This window comes from Rhopilema esculentum, chromosome 4, assembly GCF_057945365.1.
Source record: "Rhopilema esculentum isolate cy_ngs chromosome 4, ASM5794536v1, whole genome shotgun sequence".
Taxonomy (NCBI): Eukaryota; Metazoa; Cnidaria; class Scyphozoa; order Rhizostomeae; family Rhizostomatidae; genus Rhopilema; species Rhopilema esculentum.
Genome location: NC_142818.1, coordinates 7,508,431 through 7,532,148, shown reverse-complemented (window position 1 = coordinate 7,532,148; position 23,718 = coordinate 7,508,431). Strand labels below are relative to the sequence as shown.

Genomic DNA, 23,718 nt, shown 5'->3' with positions numbered 1-23,718 from the left:
ACGTTGCGCTTTTCAAAACACATATCAGTTCAATGCTGCTTGCCCTAATTTTGTCTCGTCACATCTCCAAATTCTCCAGATTCTTCGCTTACACTGTCTATTTTCCTCAAGCCTTTCGCCAATTCGACCATTTTCTGACTCGTCCATAGGCTCCGACACAGGTTGTTAAGAGGGAGGGGGCAAAGGAAAATTTAACACCGATAACAATAGATTTAAAGAAAACTCTATCATTTTGCAAAAAGTTGGGGACCATGGCCCCGCGGCCCCCTTCGTCGAAGCCCATGTTGTCTATTGCTACAAAAGAATATTCAGTCCTCGTTAGACCCTTTTTTCAACAAATTCAACAATCTTTCAAATTTATAGGAAACAACAGCTGAATCGTTTTTTCTTATAAAATACATTGTTATATCTACTATAAAGTAGTAAGATCTTTATTAGTGATTTGCGCAATGATAAGTGCAGCTGTACTACCATGATGAAACTCCTTTGTGAGAAAAAAATCACACAACAAAATACACGAATATAGCATCCAAATAGAAAACTTAATGAATACTTGACCAGGTCAGTCTTCGATGTTCCAATTTGTTTGAAACATCCTTCTGTGTGCAGTGGCTAAATAGTAAAAGATGCTATTTTAATTCATGCCCAGCCAACCCGCTCACTTGCAATCAAGGGCTCTTTATTCTAAAGTCTGATACTGTCTTTATTCTCAAAAATGCAACAAATTGTAAGCAAAAATCAACTATGTTAGTTATGTATTATTTTACTGGTACCCTTCTTGAAAGTTCGTATATAAAGGTCCGCTCTTTTTAGTCTAAATACTATCTCCAACCAAATAAACGCCCTTGAAGTTATACGGTACAGTTTGAAGTTATACGGTACAGTGAAAGCCGGTATATAAGGACGTACTTTTATAGGAAACTGAATGCTAAAATAAACCATTTCTGTGGGCGTGGTAATCCCCTCAAAGCTCAAAGCAGGAAATTGTTGCTGTAGTTGTGCTCAACTTGGTCTTTTAGTTCGGTTACCACAGAAAATGGCAGCAAGACAGGAAGGAGGTGCGGACAAGCGAAACATTTTCCAAGATGTATGTATATTTAGGTCTTTCCATTTGAATATGTTAGAAGCAAGAATATCAAAATTAGCTACCAATTTTTATAGTTTTTAGTTGAAGCGGTAAGGTAAGGGACATGCAACTGTCTGTTGAAGAATTTCTAATAACTAGGCATGGGAGTTTGAAAATACAAACAGCGGCTATAACATTCCTACAGCTCTCTATTAATTGGGGTGGAATTTATCTAGCCTTATATCCATAAAGACAGATGTCTTTAGATTCTTTGTACATAACTTCAATGAAAAACAAGCATGGCTCGTCGATTTCAAGTTCTGGGGACTTATTTATGGAGGGAACAAACTTGTTATTATTTAGAGTTTGGCTTGACATGAGTGGTATGTTAGTACAATGTTCTGTCTAGGGTGATGTCACCCCAAAGATCTGTGACAGGCTCCTAGCCTTTAGCACAGTTATAGTTATAGTTATAGAGGCTTATTTTTATTACTGTTTTGTAAATGGAAAACCTGCCTAGCTTTTCTGTTTGGATCTTTGTTCAAATGCGACTAATTGGCTCAAACTCAAAATTTTTTTCAGCATAAAACAAGCAATGACATATAATCAAAATTTCTTCCAAAAACAACAGAGAAACTAGTTAGAAACTTGAAAGAGAAAATTTGTTAGAACTGAGACTGATGGATGCATTACAGTTTTTTTATAAGAAACCCGGATATGAAGCATGGTGATGGTGCATCCAAGATGCAAACATAGTTTTGTTGATAGTGCACCTAAAAACTAGCTTTATTCAGTTCAAATCTGAAAAAGTTCATAGTTTTGGCACATCTAGCGTTTTTTGTTAATAATTGCGTATTTGCAACCTGAGTTGCAGGGCTGTTGGGATGCCCAAGATCTTGTCAAAAATGACCATACTCTGCAAACTAGATAAGAATAAGAATTCCAGCCTCAATGTTCTTAAAAAATTTCTGTCATGAGCCTGAATATATTCTTGAAGTATTCTTACTCTTTCAAATCAAATATATCTTGAGTGAACATCGCCCACCCTCAAGTTGAAGCCACACTTTTTGAAAAGACAAGATACAGGCCATTCTTGGAAAAACCTTTAATTTTGATTTTTGTTGCAGGTTTTCAGAAGAGCTGACAAGAATGGTGAGCATATTATGAAATTATGGATAAATAAATGCCCACTTTCTCATTCATATAGGGGAACATGCTATTAAAAGTAGAGATATAGATATTAAACCTGGGGGGGGGGGGAGATCTTAATCAAAACTGTCTGTTCACAGTTCAACAATTTGTTTTCTATATCAAAGACTAAAGGCACAAAAATTATAGTTATAATCCTTTTATAACAGCTTTTTTGAACTTTGTGATAATCAGCACTGTAATTCATGAATTGATAGCATAACATAATGCATAGGTGGAATCTATGGATGCCAAATATTCATCAAAATATGTTTTAACATAAAAAAGACTTCTAGACATTTGTAAATTTGCTTTTAATGAGCAATTTGTAAATCAAGCCAACCTACAGACATATTACATATTTCTTCCTACCATTTATGCTGTGAGATATTGTTGTTTCTTGAGATATTGTAAGTCAAAAAGTAATGTATTTTAAAGCTTTTCTGTGTCAACCTGTCATTTGTCTTGTTGAAATATGCCAGCTAGCAACTTCTCAGGTAAGATTGTGCAGAGATTTGCTTGTCAACTGAGATGAAAACTCAAAAAAAAATTTTTTTAACAATGTTGCAAATTTTCAAACTAGTGATCAAAAACAAATATCTAAGTACATTACGTTTTATTCTATCAAGACTTTTACATCTCTCAAGATAACATCAACTTACAAGTGCTACATCAACAGATACTCAATCTTTTTTGTTATGTAATTTTAAGCATATATAAATTTGTCTGTTATAATAATAGTAGGCATGCAAATAATTTGAGGGTCCAATGCCCATTAGTTCTGTTTTGACTGCAATGTATCAATAACTCTTCCAATATCAAAATCTTTGGCAATGAGCAATTGTCCAAGCCATCCATTTTCATTGTTAAATCCCATTGTTTCCATCTGAGAAATAGCTTCATTGAGCCTTCTTTCAAACTCTTCTACTTCAGCACGTCTTTGGGACACATTCTCTTCACTTTTTTGTTTATCTGCTTCTTTTTCTGCATCACTCTCTTTGTTCAAAACAACAAATGATTCAGTTTGCTGCAAAAAAGAGGTAAAATTAGTGGATTTAAAGTTTACAAATAGATATTGCTTGCAGAAATTGTCTACAAGTTATTCATAAGAGATGTAACATGCAAGTGTAGATCATAATATATTTTCAAAAGACTGGGATGAAATTTACCATTGGAGTATCATCTGCATCTTTCTTCTCTTCATCACTTTCCCCTGGCTGTTCCTTGCCTTCTGCAGTCTCCTTTTCAGCTGATTTTTCAGGGTCACAAGGTGGCTGCTCACGATCCCATGTTGCATAATTTTCTATAAGAAGGAATTTAATCCTTCATTATCTTGAACTAGATTCACAAGCTACCATTTACTCACTGTGTTAACTGTGTTTCAATATTTTAAAGCAACAAAGCTAAAGGCAAACTCACAAGGTTTTCATTACTGACTAAGATTATATTTCATTTTAAATTTTTATCTTGTTTACTTCTTCTCATAAATTGCATTAGGCATTGATGTTTCAAATATGCCATGATTTCTAAGCTGTTTATGTTTAAGAAGAAATTTAAGTCTTGAGATCAATCCAAAAGCAGAGTGTTGGAATTTGAGAATCTTCAAGACTTATTGATGTAAAATGAACCCATCAAATCTTTAAGACATCTCTTTCAAATAAAATTTTAGATTAAGTGCTTACATCATTGCCTGCAATGCAAAAAGTGAAAATATGAAATTTAACTGTAATTTGGTACCTGGATCCATGAACTGTCTCACTACTTGTGACACATCATCAAAGACTTCCTGAAAGGAAGGGTAGCCTTGGTTTTGGCCATTGTCGGCAGGCTCTTGTTGGCTTGCTTCACTTGCTTTCTGTTCACCCTTGGCCTTTTTAGGGCATTCAGGGAATGTACCAAATGGGGGACCAAATGGACCTCCAAAACCACGTCTGCAACCACCACTTCCTCGAGGACCAAAATGATGTGGAGGTGGATGACAATATGGCCTTGGGTCTGGCCTTCCTCGGCTATGACAGCCTCTGCCTCTATGGTGACCACCTCGAGGGGCAAACATCATGTGCCAAAATCCTTGCCAAGGGTGTCTCTGTGGTGTACGGATACGTAGCATTTCATGCTCTGGATGGAATCCTTTACCCTCACAGCCACTGCAAAGGTCATAGTCTGGGCATGACAAGCATTTAAAACGTGTTCCAACTATCTCCTTATCACAAACATCACAAATGACACCAGGATGCTTTGTTTTTGCATCCCCAGTCAAACCGTCAGTTGAATCTCCTTTAACCTTTTCTGCAAAAAATGAAGGGAAACTTTTTTTAGGCAACTAGAATATTTTTAGGATTGCCATTATATCACAACTAGGGGAGATTTTGCAATCAAATGACTGCAATTACCACTTATAGACTGAAAATTGATACGAAATGATTATGTACCTTGAAAAATTTACAAATACTACTATCAATTTTACTAAACCCTCGTTAAAAAACGCTTTTCTGAATGAACTGATATTCAAATGCCCAAGTATACTTTCTCATTGAAATGGTATCAAGGAAAACATAGCCATTAAGCTAATTACAATAAAAAATAATGTATTTTAAGGGCAACGAAATAACATCGTTTAAAGTCTACAACCATGTGTCTGTAGATAGAATTAAAAGGGGAAAAGCTTATTTGTTTTATTAAATTCGCAATCATGTTTACGCTGGTATAACAAAAAATGCTTAACGAACCTTCGATGAAAACCTTGAAGCTACCATCTTCACGAGAGCTCCCAAGAGCAATCACAAGCTCTTCGTCACTGGAAAATGCCACAAACTCTTGATCTTCGTCTGAAAAGGCACAACAAAATTACAGCCACTGTTAAAGTACATTTAAAGATGAAAGTTGGGGCAGTCAGAGTGGCTGTATATATGCAAGGTCAAACCAAGACAGAAAAAACAGCCTTCGCCGATTTGAATATTTCGAGTGTAAAAAAATCGGGTTCTCTTACCTCTCCAGTACAATGTGAAGTCTTTTCTTAACAGTGATGGATACACATGGCGAATTTTCTGTGTCAAATATTCAAAGCTGCTGCTAACATCTTCCGAGATCGAAAATCTTCGAATCTCTTGATTTGGATGCTCAAAGTTCAAGTATGCCTTGACAGAAACAGCCATAGTAGATTTTCTCTTCTGTGTATAGTTTCAACGTCTTGCCAGCTCTCACTGAAAGTGAATGTTGCTGCTTGAAAATTTTCGCTGATTTATTTATTTTGAAACTGCCCCTTTCACCGTGACACTGCATCTAGGCCATTCCATCGATGAAACCTTTGTTTTGGTATTTATGAGCATGCGTAGTTTACTTGAATGACGTAATTTGCTATTATTAGAAACGAATCTGCTGGTCGGCCGTTTTCATGATGAGATAGCATTACGCAATGTTTCCATTTTCTCGATGTATTGAGGAATATGACGAAATCAAAGTATACTGCTTTTCTCACATGATGATGCATTTTTTGTTGTGAATAGACCTTCTCGAATACCCTGTAGTCTCAATTTTTCACAACCTTGCGGTGTTTTGTGTAACTTTTTCGGGGGGACGCTTGTTGTGGGATTATTTTCGTGTTATTGAAGCTTTTTTACAGTGGGGATGCAAGTAAAGCAAATGTTAACAGTGCCTTAGAAATAAAATTCGAAAGACTGATTTAAAAACTTGGCTTAAAACAGGACGAACCATGAAGGAAAAAAATTGCTCGAATTAAGGCAGTCGAATTATCGAAGCTTCATTAAGTGTTTGTGAGGACAAGGACCTTCCAAGTACAAGAAACATATTATGGATTTAAGGTACTAAACAGTATTTTAAGTAGGGGTGTGGTTGGGGGCAAAACATGCTTAAAACTAAAAGTAAGGTAATTTTTGCATGGTTTGAGAAAATTTTGGAAACTATAAGAGGGGCTAAACCCCTTAACCCGCTTCTACGGTCCCTGGGTTCTTCTCAAGTCTAGGTCCTTTTCTTAGCGCTTCCATTATTTGATAACAAGTTCTAAAGTTGGGATGTTCCTTAAAAATTTTGCTAGCTAGCGTATCTTTTATTTCTATAGAAACAGCGAATTATATTCTTCAATTAACATGGATAGAAATGAAATGTTCATAAAGTTTATAAAATATTCAATGTAATGCCCGGTTGTATTTGTCACCCACAAAGTAAACGATGAGCAACCAGCGAAGTTTCTAGTCAGCGATCAAAGTGATGTAGCATGCGGCAATTTTGCTAAATTTGCAAAGTCTTTAGCAACATGATGAAATATATGAATGTCATGATGAATGTCATGATGAATGTGCAATATAGTATGTGCAATATAGTATGTGCAATATAGTATGTAATTTTTCACCCAAATTTCGAATTATTGCCATTAATTCACTCAGGGAATTCCCAACCTTGCCACTCTCCTCCACAGAGGCTTTTGGGGAGGGAGATGGGGAGAGAAAAAGGATAATAGGAGAGTGCACATTTCCACTCGGCGTTGGCTATTTTTTGTGAATTTGATAGAAGAGTCTGGTTTGTTGCAAAGAAATGTGAAAACGGGGCAGTCTTCAACATTTCTTTAGATTTTTCGAATTCTAATTCGTCTGACTTTGATTAACCGTATGTTTAATAAGTTCAATTCTTGGGGAGGGGTGTGACGCGATAAAGTTCTATCCTTCACAATCAAGGATACGAAATCATGGAAAAAATACCCACTTCGACCATTTTAGCGATGCAAATATTTATATAGGATTTCTATGGTCCAAAACTCACTAGTCAAATTTTGGGGATCTAAATAATCCTTTGTCGGAAATTTTATGTCTCAAACAGTTCCTACACTCTGACTCAAATATTCAATAACTTTAAAATCACCATAAAAAGCAAACTTTGCAAAGTTTAGGTCTTTTATTGCGCTTTTCGCCAGTCATTCCTCAGAGTACCAAACTTCCGAATGAATACTGAGAATGTGAAGTAAGAAAACATAATCATTTGGGTAAAAAGATTTATATGAGAAATGTGTGAAAGAAAAGCGTGAGAAAGATAAATGTGCATTCAAATAATTATTTCACGGGTCCTGGTATATTTGGTATTCTATGCAAGGTAACGTAATACCACTCTGTCAATATCTTGCATTGAATGTCTCGGTGTCTCGAAGTCTAATTTCTATGCTTTTTTCTGCCCATTGTCACAATGCAATACACCAATTCGACTTACGGCCTCATTTTGAAAAATTCTTAAAATTCTTTTGTACAAAGTTTTTGACCTCAGATTCGGATTGACAGCAATTATTTTAGTCTACTTGTAAGTTTTCATTATGATATTGCTGACGATATTGATTTTATGACGACATAAAGATAAAAATTTTATAAGGGATTTGACCGTGATTGGCAACTAGGGGGGTAAAGTTTCCCCCCGAAAAGATTTTTGCGGTCAAATCCCTTACAAGTTTTCAAACTTCATTTCTCGGTAAAATCTAAAATACCAGCTCAAACAATATGAAAAATGGTATCCCGCCTAAAATTATGGCGATAAAACCAAATCTGAGCTTAAAAAAGTCGTATAATTAAGTTTGGAGAAATTTCCAAAACGAGGTCGTAAGTCGAATTGGTGTATTGCAAGAAAAAGCGGAGACATAGCACATTATAAGTCCCAACAAACATAGGGCTTTAAATATAGCATTTTTTAAAATGTAGCGAAAGTGAAAGCTCGCTGCAATTTCTGACATTTCATCATGATCAATTATCAATCAGTTGAATTTATCATGATCAATTATGTATTGAGATTAATGTAGCGATAGTCCTTTTGTATCCATTGAAATCCTTATAAAGTTTTGTTAAATTATTTAGACGACGGAGCTTTATCTTGGGAAGAATTCAAAGCATTTTTCAGTGATGGGGTATCTTCAGACGAAGATTTGAAGCGGCTCTTCAAAGAAATTGATACACACAATACAGGGTAATTGTTTTCCTTTTCACCATATATAGCTGCCATTTCATTTTTAATGGTATTTTTGCTGGTAATAAGTGTCTGTTGAAGATGGTTCAATCAGTCACTTCATTACAATCAATCAACCAATGAATCAACCACACAATCAATCAATCAATAAATCAATCAATCAATCAAGCTTCATTCAAGCAACCATTAATTACAATGTACCATTTATGATATCAACAAACGTTATCAAAAATTACAACATTAAACACTATGAAAAATAGAATTGATTTATATCGAATAAGAAGAAATTTAATATAAAATATGAATATAATTAATGGCTACTTGGAACACCTAGAAAAAACTGATAAGAGAGCTATCGAGCTAAGAGCCCACGCTTAGAAATTTACGTTTAACTAGAATTAGATTGAAAAAAAACTTTAAGACAACAAATCTAAGTAACAACTGAAAGAAAAACAAGGGAAGAAATTAAAGGGATGAAAAAGTATAGAAAAATAAAGAAAAAACAAAAAATAAAGAAGATAGAAAAGAAAAAGACTCGCTCAACTGCAAAACAAGGTCATAAATCTTACAAAAAATTGTGAGATCAAGAACTTTTATTTTGCTGATCAAGAATTCTAATCAGTAAAGGGTAAAATTTGCAACCTGTAATATGTAACAAGCCCTTGTTATTTGGAATATTTGACCTTTTGGATTTTCTGAAAAATTATAACAACTGAAAATGCCATTATTGTATATTTACCTTGTTGAAAGTATTTTAATGACTCAATTGTCTTTTTGTTTCAAAATATCTTATCCATTTTTATAATTTTTTTCAGTAACTTGGATGTTGGCGAGCTCTTTGGTGAGTGTATTCTTTGATTTTAAGATGTTTGTTAGAATTATTTTGTCAAATTTTCTTAGCATTTGCATTGCTAAGGTCCTGATTTCTAATTCGTTCCTGGTTTATTGCACTTATCTGAATATCTTACGGCTGTTCGATTTGTAAAACGATCGAGTTCGATGCCTTCAAGGTTTACTTCTTTGCTATAAAAGCTACAATCATCGTCTAGGTGCTTTGTCCAACAACAAAAGTAATGTAATTGTTTGTCGCTAGCCTATTTTCTGAAATGATAGGGAGGGGGGGGGGGGGGATTAATATTCATATTTATCAGTGATTATGCCAAGGTTAAAAGATATTGAATTCTCTATAATCTTCTCACAGAGAAATGTTAGTCCTATCAGTTTAGTTTTGTTTTAATAAAGTTCTGTAACGATTTTTTTTGAGCGAATAAAAAAAAAGTAGCAAGCAAAGATTTAGATTTGTTTCATACACAAGCAAGTCTTTATATTCTTTTAATTAAATGCTACTTAAATAATATTAGTTTTCAGTACAAAGAAAATAGGCATTTGGTTTTTAAATGCTTTAAAATTTACCGACAAATTCTAGCTGTCTGTCTTCACTTCCACAAGACAGAGGTTTTTCACAATCCATTCTGTCAATTTTTTTGGCTATAACTGACTATATAAAAAGGTTGAATTGATTATGTGATTTGTTCACAGAATTCTTCACTAAACATCTTGGACCTTTTTCGGAGATTTTTGGAACCTTGGACATTATTGGTGCTTCTGTCACCCTAGCACTGAAAAGCTGCCATGAGGTTAGTTTTAAAGTTCTACATTTGCTGCAAACGCCATTGCTCAGAGATCCTAAGACGTCGTATCTTGGGTGGCCTTAAGGGCCTACTAGCTCCACATCTTTAGTGTTGGGTGGTGGGTGGACTCTTTCAGTAGAAGAGGGGTGTGGATTGTGTCGGCAGCCATTGACACAACCATAATAAAGTGTAGTTAGGGTTCCAGACACGATCGTATCAAAAACACACTCTTTCTTATTAGTTTACGACACTTAGCTTCTTCAGTTAGTTTTTCTCATCACATAACAGTTGTTTCGACCTTGAGTGACGGATGAATGCTTTTGCATCGGACATGATGATAATCTAGGCAACCTTTTTCTTGTGATCTTCTTGCGTGGCTACTTCTTTGTTTCTAGATGCATGCCTGTATATTATCAAATAAATCTTCAAATTTCTTTTGTTTTCTTTTGCAGAAATATCCATCAAGCTCGGAAACAGAAAAGTTTGCAACTCGATTTCTCTTGCGCGAGGTATTCACTAATAAGACGCCTCTTTTCTACCGTTATCAGAGATTCTAATCCAATTGTATGTGATCTTTCCCTTAAAACTATCCTATGTTTATTAACTCACTTATCTGATACACTAACTTTTCCTTTTAAGTTTTTACATAAAATATCAGGACATATCAATGTTCTCCTTGAATGCCGTGGCGTAACGCCGTCTAGGGCCGTAAGTGATTTTACATCCATCTTCGCTCGAGTTCAATAAACTCTAGAAGGAGATTCCCCTTACCTTAGGCAACGAGAAAAATTGTCATTTTTATGTCTTGCTATTGTGTTGGACATGCTCTACAACATTAAAGGGGACGTCCTTGCCATCCGTAAAGAGGAGCTCTATATCTTTTTCCCTAAGGCTCCATATACCTCCGTTACGACATTGCATAAAAGTATCTTTGAAAGAAGTCAAAATGTCTTTACTTTTAACTCTTGTCATCATCTTCAAACAACATTGTCATCATTATTAAAGATCTTCAAACAATCTTTTTCAAAAAAACATCTTTTTTAATGATTTAGCATCTTGTATTGAACAGTGTATTTGCCTTTACGATTGACTTAAAAGATGTTTAATACATTATCGGTGCACTGTGATAAAATTGATACAGGTGCTAAGAATGTTTTTGCATGATATAGGTGCTAAGAATGTTTGGATTTATTCAACATCACTTGGAAACTGCTTCAGAGAGTATGGATGATGATGAAAGGAAGAACAGGTTAATATCATATAAGTTGACTTAATTTTTGCTGCAAACCTGTTTTTTCACTACCGTAAGTCCTCGAATTAGCTCCCTGGGGGCTTATTTATTTTTGATATTTTTGGATGGGGGCTTGTTCGAGAGGGGGTTATACGGGGGGATGGCTTTTTTGCGGGGGGGGGGCAATTCGAGGAATTACGGTATATGTATATATACGTACATTATTATAATCATTCATTCATTCATCAATCAGTTCATTCATTCATTCATTCATTCATTCATTCATTCATTCATTCATCCATTCATTCATTCATTCATTCATTCATTCATTCATTCATTCATTCATTCTTCCAAGTTGCTGATACATTTCTCTTTCATCTTTATATAACTCAGAATAGTTTTGCAATTATATTCAAATGCAGATCAAAATATTTCCCCTTGCAAACCACTCCCCTTCAAATTATTCTAGCGTTTCGACGTGTTCTATGATAGGATGAGCTGGTATATAAACAATTGTGAATAAAAGCTGAAAAAAAGAGGGTTTGCATATTTCAAGCACACTAAATTAATACTGTAATATATGTGATATTTTGACATAGTCTGACATCAATGTATATGGTTTTTCATTCGTTATTCATAGATCTACTCCAAGACCTGCTGATACCGACCAAACCCAGAGCTCAGTGAAACAGCGTAGAGCAATGAGGCGCATGGCAAGTTATCAGCAGCAAACAAGTTTTCCAGGTGACTTTTCAGCCTCATTTGTCTTTTTCGTCATTGAAATGTAGCAAGTTATCTTACTTTTAGGAAGTCTGTAAAGGGTAACTTTGTTTTACCAATTTGCTTAGGTGTGATACTTTTGCAGAAGGTTTCATTTTAATCCTAAATAAATAAGTATACCAGTTCTGTGTACGTGCTATTATAAATATTTTAATGCCAAACTATGATTATCAATCTAATGTTTTAGCCTTTAATTATTAGACGTGCCCTTCATCAAGTCCAGATTGCTAAATACAGGCTTTATGGCAAGAATATTTTGATGACTTCAGCCTCTAGATTCAATTTCTTTTTGTGTATATAGCCAAGTTTTAATTGCTTTTTATTGTTTAATGTTGGGTTTTTCTTATAATTCCTTACTTACTGTCATTAATACGTTGTTGTAGGAACGTCTGGCCTCTTCCTCGAAAATGAAGTCAATCGCCTTTCCGAGTTGATTGATAAACTGGAAACGCTTGGAAAATTCGATGACAAGGTGAGAACATCTGAAATTTTTGCTAAAATGAGGATGTTTTGACATATGCAGCAAAAAAAGAATTTTGGTGCCTAACTTAGAATTTTTGATTGAACTAAGATGTTGCCCAAGTAGAGCAAATGCTCATGCTGTCTAGATGGTCGTTATCTGGTTGTGGTGTGAACAAGGACACTTATACTCATCATCTTGACGAATTCCTCATACAATTCTTATCAGTTTTGTTATTTCGTACATTGTTTTTATTTATTAAGTAATCTGAAGGGTAAGGCAAGGTACTGCAACACTTATTTTTGGCGTATCAATTGTTAGCTACTGAAAATCAGCTGATGAAAAAACCGTTTTGTTAGCTCTTAGTTACGGTAAAAAAATTTGACAGAATGGCAGGCCGTGAATTCTTGTTGCTCACAGCAATGCTGCCAAGTTTGATTTATTCTTAAACTATCGCTTTCAGCATTGTTTACTAATCGTTCAACAGACAGATGTCTCTGTGCTGTCTCTTTGGCCAAACAGCCCGTTAGGACGCTCACTTTTTGTGTTCCCACTGAAGTACAAACGGCTTTGTCAATTACAAAATGATTTTTTAGTAGCAAAAGAAGTTAAAATCTTCTCGATGCGCTGCGATTCTCTGTCCTACTAATTGTCACTTCAGTTGCTGTGATGGATTCATCCATCCACAAGCGTCAGCACAACAACATTGTCCCACAGCCTTGCACGTGACGCAGTCCTTTTAGAAAACTTTCGATTACTCAACAAATTTCCCGTGGTGTTCGGAAAGATTTGAATTCCTCCTCGTTTATGTCGTAACCTCAAAAACTACAATCGTAAAAATAGAATCAAGTTAAAAGTATAGCTTCCGCAGCCCCTAATCGCAATGTTGATATGCTAATTTCTATTCACATCTCGAGTTATGCTGGAACGTATATGCTGTCTGAATAACCAGTATTGCTGTCAGGGATTTGGTATCATCGCTTGAGGGAAAAAGTTATTGAAAAAATATTTGACCCAAATTGCCACCAACAATTTGCTTTTCTCTATTTTTAAACTTGTGTTTCACAGTTTTCTTCCTGAATTATTGCGTTTCTACTACTTTCTAAAAAAAATTTCAAGGCAATTTACTTTCCCAGTCATGAATTGTTTTCCATCTTTTCTCGATTTTTTATTTAATTCAATTTATTTTGCAAGGTATCTTTGGACGTTGTGGAAGAAGAAATTGCAGCGCAAAATGATTTGGTAAGAAAAATAGCGTAAATTGTTTTGTGCAAATTGCAAGCGAATGTAATCTCTGTTACAAGTTTTGCTGTCATGTTGTTCTTTGCTTTCTCTATGATATGTTAGGTACTCATTGTTTTGAAAATCAATTTTTTAGTTGGAAATTGTCTGTCATAAATTTGAGATTGATGGCTCAAAATATGAAGAATTTAAGCAAATATTGCGAGAATATGTTGTTGGAACTAGAAAAAATGACAACTGCTCAGGGTATGTCATTCATTTTCGTACTTTTATTGTGTAAGTTGTTATTAATTTTAGCACTTAATTCAGGAATTTGAATTTTATACTTATGTTACATGAGTGCTTTGTTTGCATGTTATTTCTTAAAAAACTATCATATCATTGCAGATGCCACACTACTCCAATAATCAGTCAATTAATTTTACAATAAATTTCTGCTTCAACAAATATTTTCATTGTCCGTCTGATTGAGGCTGGAGAAATCATTTTTTGTCGCATCGATTCTCCTTTCTTCTATTTGAATCTACACGTATTCTTTGTTTCACGGCATCAAGCCTCATGAGTGAAATTCAAGAAGAGCAAACAGCAGTAAAAATACATTAATTTAGGCGATCATTTTGGTGTATATAAAAGAATGGTTTCAAGCTGCTACTCTGAGTTTCATGCTTAGTGTGATCATCAGGCAAATGTAGGCATGCCATTTTTTATTATCTATTAGTTCATATACAGGATATATTGAGCAAAACGTCGAGAACCAATGCTTTGCTGTGCATACCCAACATTTTCCACGGCCTACAAAGTTTTCATCCGCAGCAATCTTTGCGATATGAACTTATTTTAGTTGATACCTTTTATTGGTTTTCTGATTATATAATATGAGTGGTATCTTTTAGTATGTCTAAAAATGTTTACTTTTTCCAAGCCACTTTATATAGTGGTTCCCTCTCTACTAAAACATCATTAAAAACTATTTTGATTTTTTCAGGCTGTCTGTAAGAATGGACAAAGAATCAAAAGGTTTTGCGGTTTTTGAAATCTGGAATAGCAAACAAGAGCTAAACAAGTATGTTGCCAAAAATATATATTTTCAAAAAAAGGTTCATTCTACCGAAAATTATGCATTTTGTACTGCTTCTAGATTATCTCTCGTTTTATTTCATCTCCTTCTGTCACCAACAATATTGTCTATACACAAGGTAGCAAGTTACAGTTTTTATATGGATTTATAGCACTGATAAGCAGACCAAAATTTTGTTTATAATTTTAAATCAGTGAGACACTAGAGGTGTATATTGTTACTAGAACAGGAGTTCATTTGCTTAGCCAGGAACTGGCAGGTAAAGACAGTACTAAGGTTTTTTAGTAAAAACTAAGTATTTCAAAGCCTCAGAGAATGTGCCCCTAGGAGTTTAACATATTAGAAGGTATGATTTGGACATAACAGTGTTGATGCCATAAAGTGTATTGTTTGTTGTAGCAAGTTGACTGTCTTTCCTCCACGAGGTGGCATTCTGAAGAGTGCTTAATTGTGCAGATTGTGTCATATTCATTTCTTGCAACCTGTAATTTTATATTATTGAGATAAAAGTGATCTCATCAGTTTATTTTATCAATCGAAGAAACTCGATGTCCCTTTGTCTTCTGCACAGTGTGATTAATCAGTTATTGATATATTTTTTCGCAAAAAGACAATATGGTATCTACGTCTCCCTAAATTATGAGTAATCAGTATATACCTATCGTACTGAAGTAAACATAGTTTTATATGTACCAATTTTAATCATAGATATACTTTTTGTCATAATTTATAACATAAAATGGTTTACATGAAAAGCCTTCATCAAAACTATTTTCTGTCTTTGCTTGGCTTAGATACAATGAATGCAAATTCATGCTTCTATATTAAGCTTTGTGATTAGTGTAAATCATTTTGCCATGGCTCCTATAAAAATCCCTTTGCTTCCAGGCATCTGGTTTCTGACTTATCAAAAACATTCCAACGAAGTGCCATTGATTGTTTGGTTCAACCCGAAGAATTCACTAAGTTCCAGTTACCCAGTAAGTACTTAATTTTATACAGCCATTTGTTTTTTATAGTCGAGAATAAGCTCCCGATAACTTCCTTACACAAATGTTTACTTCTATTTAATCGCCAGTTCATAGGAGAAGTTATAACTCATTATATGAATAGCACGCAGAAAATGATGATGATTTCAGTAAACATGAAATATATTTATCAATAAACATTTAAAATGATGTTAAACTTGTTTATTAAAACATGACAGTTCCATTATAGCTTCTTGTTAAAATTGTTTCTGTATATTTGATTCGAATAGCTTCATACAATCAATAATTGTTTTTCTTGCATTTAGGTTCATGGCTAAAACCAAAGTGAATCCCAACTGACAACATATGAGCACATTTTATGGTAAATAATTTGTATTAAAATTTTGCACTTTTATATGTGGGGTCTTAATAGAAATATTTCATACTTCTAAGATTAATGACACATACTTAGCATATCATGACTGTTGTAAAAAGTTATAATAAACTCTGGTACAAATTCATCATCTAACATTATGAATTTATCAACGTTGCATATTTGTAAACATAACTAGTCTATGCAGCTTTGTGTTTGTAAAATGTCCTTCTTTCTCTGCAAAGAAGAAAAATTTGTTGAAAAAACAATAAGCATAAATATTTGTTTTGATATGGTTCGGTTTTTATCTTTGCTCTCAATTGTTGGAAAGCCGCTTTCTTTTTGCAATCATGTGGAGAACAAACACTAGTTTGGTTCTGTGTCGCTTGAAACAGCGGTACATTTGTTGATCTTGCTGATGAGTAAAAGCATTTTAGTAGCACCCATTAAAGTTTGAATCGCCGGGTACTGTACACAGGTGTATCTACAATCGTGGAAAACCGTTTATCGCAACCGTGAATAAAAGTTCGCAATCAGAGCTTATAACCCCTCTCCCCACCCCCTCAGCCAAAAAAAGGTTCTTTTCCCCTAACGTCGATTATGGAAAGTTAACATTTACTTGAAGAGTTGGAGTGAGGCAGTTTTCTATATTTTTGCCATTTTTAACATACTTAACAATGTCAACTTTGTGCCATATAGTATATTTTATACCCAATTGCAGAGTGAAACATCTTTTTTACACCAAACATAATCAACTAACGAATGATAGGGTAAAATCCTATTTAGTGAACTAACTCTCGATTTTCATCCAGAAAGGTTACCGTGAGAATATGAAACGATTTGACATTTTCATGTATCTCTACACCATTTTATGTACTTGCATTTGCTACCTAGCAGCGGAAGGTAATTTTTAGGATACTGGATGCTGTGCTTATTGAGCAGTGTCCTGGTCCTTCCTCTTGATATGACCACACCTCGTGATTTCTACGCCTGTAAGGACAGAGAGCTGGCTACTCCCTACACTCTGGGTGAAAGTTTAGTCATGTCAGAGACTCGAACCACGGACCCTTGGGTCTGTAGCGCGGTAGCCTAACCAGCGAGCCATTCTCTTCTCTATAGCCAAAGAGAACAGGCATCGCTATACGGGCGTGTATTTCCTTTAACGCATCAGCTACCGATTTTTATATTCTATTCTATGCTTAGAATACCATGCACTGTTTAGAATACCAGTACGGAAGACCTGTACGACCGAAGCAATGTAATCCTACCCCACACGACTTATTTATCCCCCAATGATTCGTGACACCGCTAATCTATCGAGAAGGACCTTGCAACACACCACTCATGGACTTGCATTAGTAATCTCAACGTATTAGCTGAGTAGCCGTTCCGCATTGTTCTATCTGTTTTATGTCCAGTTGATAATTAAATCTCGCTTATTGCAAAGGAGTGCGATTTAAAGTTATAATGCACAATATTAATGACCTTTGAATTTCTGCTCTGCGGTTGGTAAAATTGAAATCTAGGCGATAGAAACTAGTTCATTCTTGTATGAGGCCTGTACTCAGAGATATGCTGGGGCATCTTAATTGTTATATGAAAATTTATTACACAGTTATAACTGCTTAGTAAAATCTTTCATTGGGTTTGAATGCACAAAATTCACGATACGTACGAAAAAGATTTAAATCAACTAGAAGAGAGGGTCGCCTATTGTTACTTCTGGTGAAAGTATCACAGACCCCAATGTCGCTTGAAAAGATTATGGTCTTTTTTGCGCTGCCCAGAGGTTTCAGGTCTCTATTTTGAGACTACTGGGTACCTTCATACTTTCTCGTGGCATCTTTTCCACAATTTGAACCTACAAATCTGCATATTCACATATTTTCAGTGTTCAAGATTTTTTTGTCAAAAATGATTCATATTTGGCTCTATTTTAAGTGCCCTGCTGCAAAAGTTCAAATGACAAAGCGCTCAATTTAGACATTTTTTAAATGAACTTTGCTGCCATTTGAACCATGCGATGCCACAACAAACATCACTTATGTACATACATTCCTCTTGGTCGTTTTGACCTATTTTCTTGTCCTTTACCATAAATTTATGTCAATACTGCCGAACCATCCCAAACCATACGCTATGCATTGCAGAAGCGTGCTCTATGTTGACAAATGGCTAAAGGATTTTCTCATTTCCACAAACCTCACCAAACTTTTAATAAAATGCGTTCAAGTAAATATAGACTGACAATGCAGCGAACCACTCCTATTTTTTAGTTTTTTTTTCTGAGAACTTTGCCAGTGGCATTAACTGTAGTAGTACTATGGAAATCAGAAGACAGCCCCACGATTCCCCTTATAATTTGGGCCAGATGATTGCTAAAGAACACAGAAAAAAATCTCAGTAAGTCATGAAGTTGAGAAGTAAATAAGCAAAGATAAGAAAAACCAATAACATATGCTGGATTAAGCCGGCGATAAGGATGATTATTTTTACCGTGCTGGAAAGTTCGCTTTTTGCACGCCATAGGTTTTACCTCAGTAGTTTTGGTTGCCGATTCCTACTGCCAGCCTGCCTAAATTCGAGGGGCACGCCACGCTTCGCTAAGCAACCATGACGGGAGGATAGTTTATTTCTCTGACGGGGGTGTGCTGTTTATAAGGGTATTGTTTTCACGTACCTTAAACTCTATAATATTGTATCATTTTAAATGAAAACGGTACACAGGCATCAATGGGGTAGCCAGGCCAGGTTTGGGAGGTTCTAGCCCAGTGGACTACCCACGAAAATGTCAAACCTAACAGTACTGGTCCAGGGGTCTACCCACGGGAAATATTCTGCAGACCACGCCCTTAAGACTACGGTAAAACGCATCCTATTGCAAATATATTTTAAGAAAGGTATGCTATTTTTAAGTGCCATCAATCAGGACCAAAAGACCTTTTGATATGTGATGAAAACGTTTGCGACCACGCCCTATAGATTAGCTTAGAATGCATCAACTGTCAATAGCTTGTTCATATCTTGAATTTGATATTCCTATTGCAGTTTGCATTTTTCTCAGAGACCAACTTTATTAGGCTAAGGGGGGGGGGACCAAATTTTCTAGGTTAGAGGGGGGAGCTGCTGGATTCGAAGAGCAACAAATGAGCAGTTTGCCTCTGCAATGTTTTCTATTTTTCTGTTTAAAGAGTGAAACGTTTTTTGCCGTTTCGAGTCGTGCCGTTTATTAAACATACTTTTTATTTAAACATTACTACAGAAATCTCTCAGCGCAAAGGGAGGTTATAGTGCCATGATTTTCCATGGTTTTTTTAATTGAAAAAGGTTCCGTATAAACAGAAGATGAACCCGAAATAACTACACCAGGGGTTTCCAACTCTTTTTTTGGATGGGTTATTGACGGAATCTTACTGCACAGGCGGGCCCATTGAATAATCACATCACACATTAAACTTGTGGTTGACGTGCAAAGAAAGTCATTTAAATGTTTTTCTGTATGCTTAGATTGTAGCTTGACTTCGTCTGTTCAGCTTCGTAATAAAAATGCTTACAGTAATGCGAATGAATGCCTAATAATGAGAAAGTATACCTAACAGTTTGAAGATATACAATACTAATAATGAATCATGAAAATATACTCAAGCACCATAGACGTATATACTCAATATACTCGAGGGATAAAACTATTGACTTTGCACGGGCATGGGCCACATATGCCCTCGCGGGCCACAGCTGGCCCGCGGGCCGTATGTTGGAAACCCCTGTCATGCACATGCAGTGTATAGAAAGCTTGAGATAGCATTTTAAATATTACGACACGTCAGCAAGTCTTCAAGTTAAAAATAGCACATTTACGCTACGCCAAAGCAATTACGCCAAAATTTTGGCGGAGAAATGCGCCAATATTTGGCGTACGTAACGCTGTTGTACGCCAAAGATCTTTGGCGTAACATACATGTTTTCCAGTATGGATTTGTAAAACAGTATAGCTGTTTTTGAGTCGTCTTTTTGATTGATGCCCAAAGACAGATTTCAATCAATGGAAGCCAAAGTATGGAAACCAATAGCCAATTGTGGAAACAGACTTTTGAGTTTCTCAAAACAAGAAAGATCGCGAAGCGATTTTGGTCAACCGCTTAGCAAAGGAATGATTTTTAACAATGTAAAGATTCCCGAAGTTCAGTCTTTATTTATCATTAAACGTCTGCTATATATGACTGCAGTGTGTAAATGTAACGCATATTTGCGGGTGATAGGCCGTTTTCAAGTATTACTCTAACGGCGTTTAGACGTATGCATCGTGGAGAGAAAAGGTGTCTTTTTCCTAACCAACCAATAAGATGCTGAAAATGTTGTGCCAAACAAGTATTTTTCTTTTCCGGAGCGAAAGGTTTTTGGCGAGGCAGTTGATTTACATCATATCTACCCCACTGATTAGTGATCTACCCTCGAAGATGCTCTTTGCTTTTTGTGATATGGCGCTCCTAAAACAATCTTGGCAGTTGCATAAAGGAAGCACCAGGGGGCCTAAGGAAAAACACTGAGATTGGGACCCTGTGCACGTACTACAAGAAGGTCCTACCCACCGCTGTAGAGCATTTCAAACACAATAGCAAAATGTAATTTTGAGATCATTTCTCGTTAACTAGGGAGAAAAAGTTTTGAAAATTAGGTGAACTAGAACGAAATTAAGACAGCATGGGTATAAAAAAATTGGGGCCCTTTTTGATCGGGGGTCCTTAAGGCGCCATAAACTGCGTTACGCCACTGAATTAAGACCGAGCTTTACAAATTTTTCATTCAAATGGAATTGAAGGAAAGCTATAATAGCATCATCATTATTGATTCATCTCTTTGGCGAAGAAAATTATTACACTGATTTATTTCTAGCAAGATATTATTTTATCTTGTTTCTAGTGATAACAGTGCTTGCTTGTTTTGCTTTTTCATTCCAACCGTGTAAAAGAACTTCTTAAAACTATTCTTGCAAATTCTCTACTTTGCATGTTATGGCAGCAATATAAATGTGCTACTTGATTAGAACAAAACAAATGTAAACTTCTGACATAAGTCTAAAGTTTCTTCAGTTTTTTTGCATTTAAACCACAATGTCGAAGCTTTGAGAATATATTGAGATCCCCGATACTATCATTTTCAAGCAACTTTCAGCAATGAAGCTTATTTCTTGATCGAAGTTGCTTGCGGGAAATGTGCGCGTTCAGAACAAAAACTCGCTGCCAACAAAGTTGAACTATTACATAATATTTAACCAGAGTTTTGTCTTTCGACAGTTTTTATTGTCTGAAAAGGGGATTTTGCAACCATAGAAAAACAAAAGGTTTTAACAGTAACCGTTGGAGCTCTGTCTGAAACTATTATGGATCGTGTGTCCATTGAATGCGTGGCCCTTTACGATTGACCCAGAATCGATCATGCCAACTACAATGCCGTCTGCAAAATCACGGGAAACGTTCTATGAACTTGTGGTCTACTCTTTTTAGCCACTTTTCCAGATATCAACACAAACTGGACTTCTAGATAACTACACAAACGAAAACACTAAACAGATAAAGTATCATAGGTAAAAAATCACCCACCTAGAGATTGCAAAATAGGGAATAATATTTGATAAAGTGTTTTAAAAAATGTTGATCAGTAGAGTTGAGAAAAAGGCGCTCCTCCCACTCCTTCCAACGTTGTCTCTAATGGCAGCAATGTTCCGCTTTTAATGATTTGATTAAAAATGGGTAAAGTAAAGTCCCGGTCAAACGAACTGGACATTTACTAAGCAACGCTCAACACGCCTGCTCAGAAAAAAGTTCAATTCGTTTGACCACTTGCTCAGCTTTGCTCCCCTTGCTCAAAATGTTGAGAGAGTCATTAAACATTTCGGGTGTTGTTGAGCGATGCTCACTTCGTTTGACAACCCAACTGAACTTTGCTCAACTCGCATTTGCCTGCTAATTTGCGCAGTGAATTCAAGCTTCGCACATATACCTTGAGAGTTTTGTGCTCACTAAAACGTTTAATTGCGTCATGAAAGCTCGCCATTTTGACAACATTAAGAAGGCCTTTTGATTTGCAATAGTTTTGTGCGAAATTTCCATTTCCCATTGCGTGGGTACTCACATTAATCATTCTTAGTTCATCGAATTGTTGGGTGCAATGTTCAGTTCGTTTGACCACCTTGCGCTCAGCAGCACGCTGAGCAGAGCTGAGCAAGTTTGCAAATGTTGCGTGTTTTTTTCTTCACTTTCTTTTGAGTAGGTAAAATGTTCAGTTCGTTTGACCGGGGCTTGACTAGAAAGACAAATAGAATTTTACTGTTCCAATATTTGCCCCTAGAATTTCTCGTACTTTTTACAGTTGTGATTTCGGTAAACTTGGAGATCAGCACGATCTCCAATAAAATGGGTTATTGGTGTATAAAGATGTAAAATGCATCCAGTGCAATCGGGTTCAATAAAGCAATTGTTGGGTAAATTCAGAGCATTGGCTCTCCGTTTTCAGACAACCAGGTTATTAATTCAATCAACGTGACTCATTTTATGTTACTTTTCGAATGCAAAATTGCACTAAGGCAACTTTGAGCAGACTTATCTGCATTCTTATAACGTATATTATGTTATTACAATATTTTTCACATGGCCCAGACTTGTTATGCCATGGATCCTTGTGTAGTTTGTAGTAGTTGAGGTTTCGTGACTGCTTTGTGCCGCATGATCACGCAAGGTTTAGGACTGTTTCGTGATGCAAGTTTTTAAGATGAAAATTGTTCATAAGAGACAGTCAAGAAAGACAATAATACTTTTGTTCCACCCTTTTTTGTCTAGTGCATATACAATGTTAGATTTTTAAGATAAAATGGGTTTCCTTTTAAAGCGGCTAACAAAGTGTTTACATTGTAATTGTTGGAAGTAAGTTGTGTCTAGCAATTATTGCCAATAGACCCCCAAGCTTCCAAGTTGCAAAGTACATGAACCCAGCGGACTACCGTATTTTTTGCCAATTAGCCAAGATCCATATATTTAGCCACGAGCTCCGACGCACACGAGTGCCATCTTTAGGAATAATGTATCGTATCTTCTTCAAGCAGTAAATTCTGAAAAGAACTGCAAAATAACTAGAGGGGTTTACTGCAAGACGTTTTGTGAGATGTTTTTCACAACTCAGCTAGATGTCTTGTAGCTTGTGCCACACAGACTTCGATTTCTACTTCGCCGCAAACCAGATTTAATATTACGTGATGTAAAATTTCAAGGGTTAATTAAGTTCATAAAAACTGTTCTCTATTACTTAAGGTGACCGGTTTATTGCAGAATCGACGGGGGTCGATGGTTCTTGAATATACCGTTCTTCTTTCGAATTATCAGGTCCTTGCGTGATCAATTTGACCTTGTCACGGAAGCACGGGAACAGTCACGAAGGGCCTGTAGCTCGCCCCAAGCTCCTGTTCTTTTGTAACATTGCACAAGCTTTTGACAAATTATGTTTGAAATCATGTTTACTAGATTTATATAAAAGTGGAGTTAAAGGTAAATACCTAAAAAGCATCTATGAATTGAACAAAGAAGGCTGTGTACAAATAAATACACCATGTGGAATAACCCAGGACATTGAAATAGGCGAGAATCTTAAACAAGGTATTATATTAACAGCCCCGATATGTGCAAATCACATTGATAAAGGAATGAAACCTATAATTAAAAACTAGGAATACGATATGGAAGGATGGTTATC

The 23,718-nt window shown here is 35.7% G+C and overlaps 2 protein-coding genes across 2 annotated transcripts; one reads left to right on the top strand and one right to left on the bottom strand.

The window, feature by feature from the left end:
• Positions 1 to 987: 987 nt before the first annotated feature.
• LOC148960349 (N-terminal EF-hand calcium-binding protein 1-like) lies at positions 988 to 23,718 on the top strand. The gene is made up of 14 exons (XM_089114827.1): positions 988 to 1,087; positions 2,194 to 2,218; positions 8,104 to 8,212; positions 9,028 to 9,053; positions 9,752 to 9,849; positions 10,296 to 10,352; positions 11,013 to 11,092; positions 11,715 to 11,818; positions 12,238 to 12,326; positions 13,509 to 13,556; positions 13,693 to 13,802; positions 14,542 to 14,619; positions 15,523 to 15,614; positions 15,929 to 23,718. The coding sequence occupies exons 1-14, from the start codon at positions 1,037 to 1,039 to the stop codon at positions 15,949 to 15,951; spliced, it is 990 nt and encodes a 329-aa protein (XP_088970953.1). The 5' UTR covers positions 988 to 1,036; the 3' UTR covers positions 15,952 to 23,718.
• Positions 2,774 to 5,563, bottom strand: LOC148960350 (uncharacterized). The gene is made up of 5 exons (XM_089114816.1): positions 5,244 to 5,563; positions 4,984 to 5,082; positions 3,992 to 4,543; positions 3,424 to 3,557; positions 2,774 to 3,281 (listed from the first exon to the last, which is right to left on the bottom strand). The coding sequence occupies exons 1-5, from the start codon at positions 5,407 to 5,409 to the stop codon at positions 3,030 to 3,032; spliced, it is 1,203 nt and encodes a 400-aa protein (XP_088970942.1). The 5' UTR covers positions 5,410 to 5,563; the 3' UTR covers positions 2,774 to 3,029.

What these genes read in the sequence shown, in the direction of transcription:
- LOC148960349 (XM_089114827.1), top strand. Translation starts at nt 1,037, where the DNA reads ATGGCAGCAAGACAGGAAGGAGGTGCGGACAAGCGAAACATTTTCCAA. An exon ending in CACTGAAAAGCTGCCATGAG is followed by an intron (nt 9,850 to 10,295) that starts GTTAGTTTTAAA and finishes TTTCTTTTGCAG; the next exon opens with AAATATCCATCAAGCTCGGA. An exon ending in GCAGCAAACAAGTTTTCCAG is followed by an intron (nt 11,819 to 12,237) that starts GTGACTTTTCAG and finishes ACGTTGTTGTAG; the next exon opens with GAACGTCTGGCCTCTTCCTC.
- LOC148960350 (XM_089114816.1), bottom strand. Translation starts at nt 5,409, where the DNA reads ATGGCTGTTTCTGTCAAGGCATACTTGAACTTTGAGCATCCAAATCAA. An exon ending in CTTCACATTGTACTGGAGAG is followed by an intron (nt 5,083 to 5,243) that starts GTAAGAGAACCC and finishes GTGCCTTTTCAG; the next exon opens with ACGAAGATCAAGAGTTTGTG. An exon ending in CTTCAAGGTTTTCATCGAAG is followed by an intron (nt 4,544 to 4,983) that starts GTTCGTTAAGCA and finishes CATTTTTTGCAG; the next exon opens with AAAAGGTTAAAGGAGATTCA.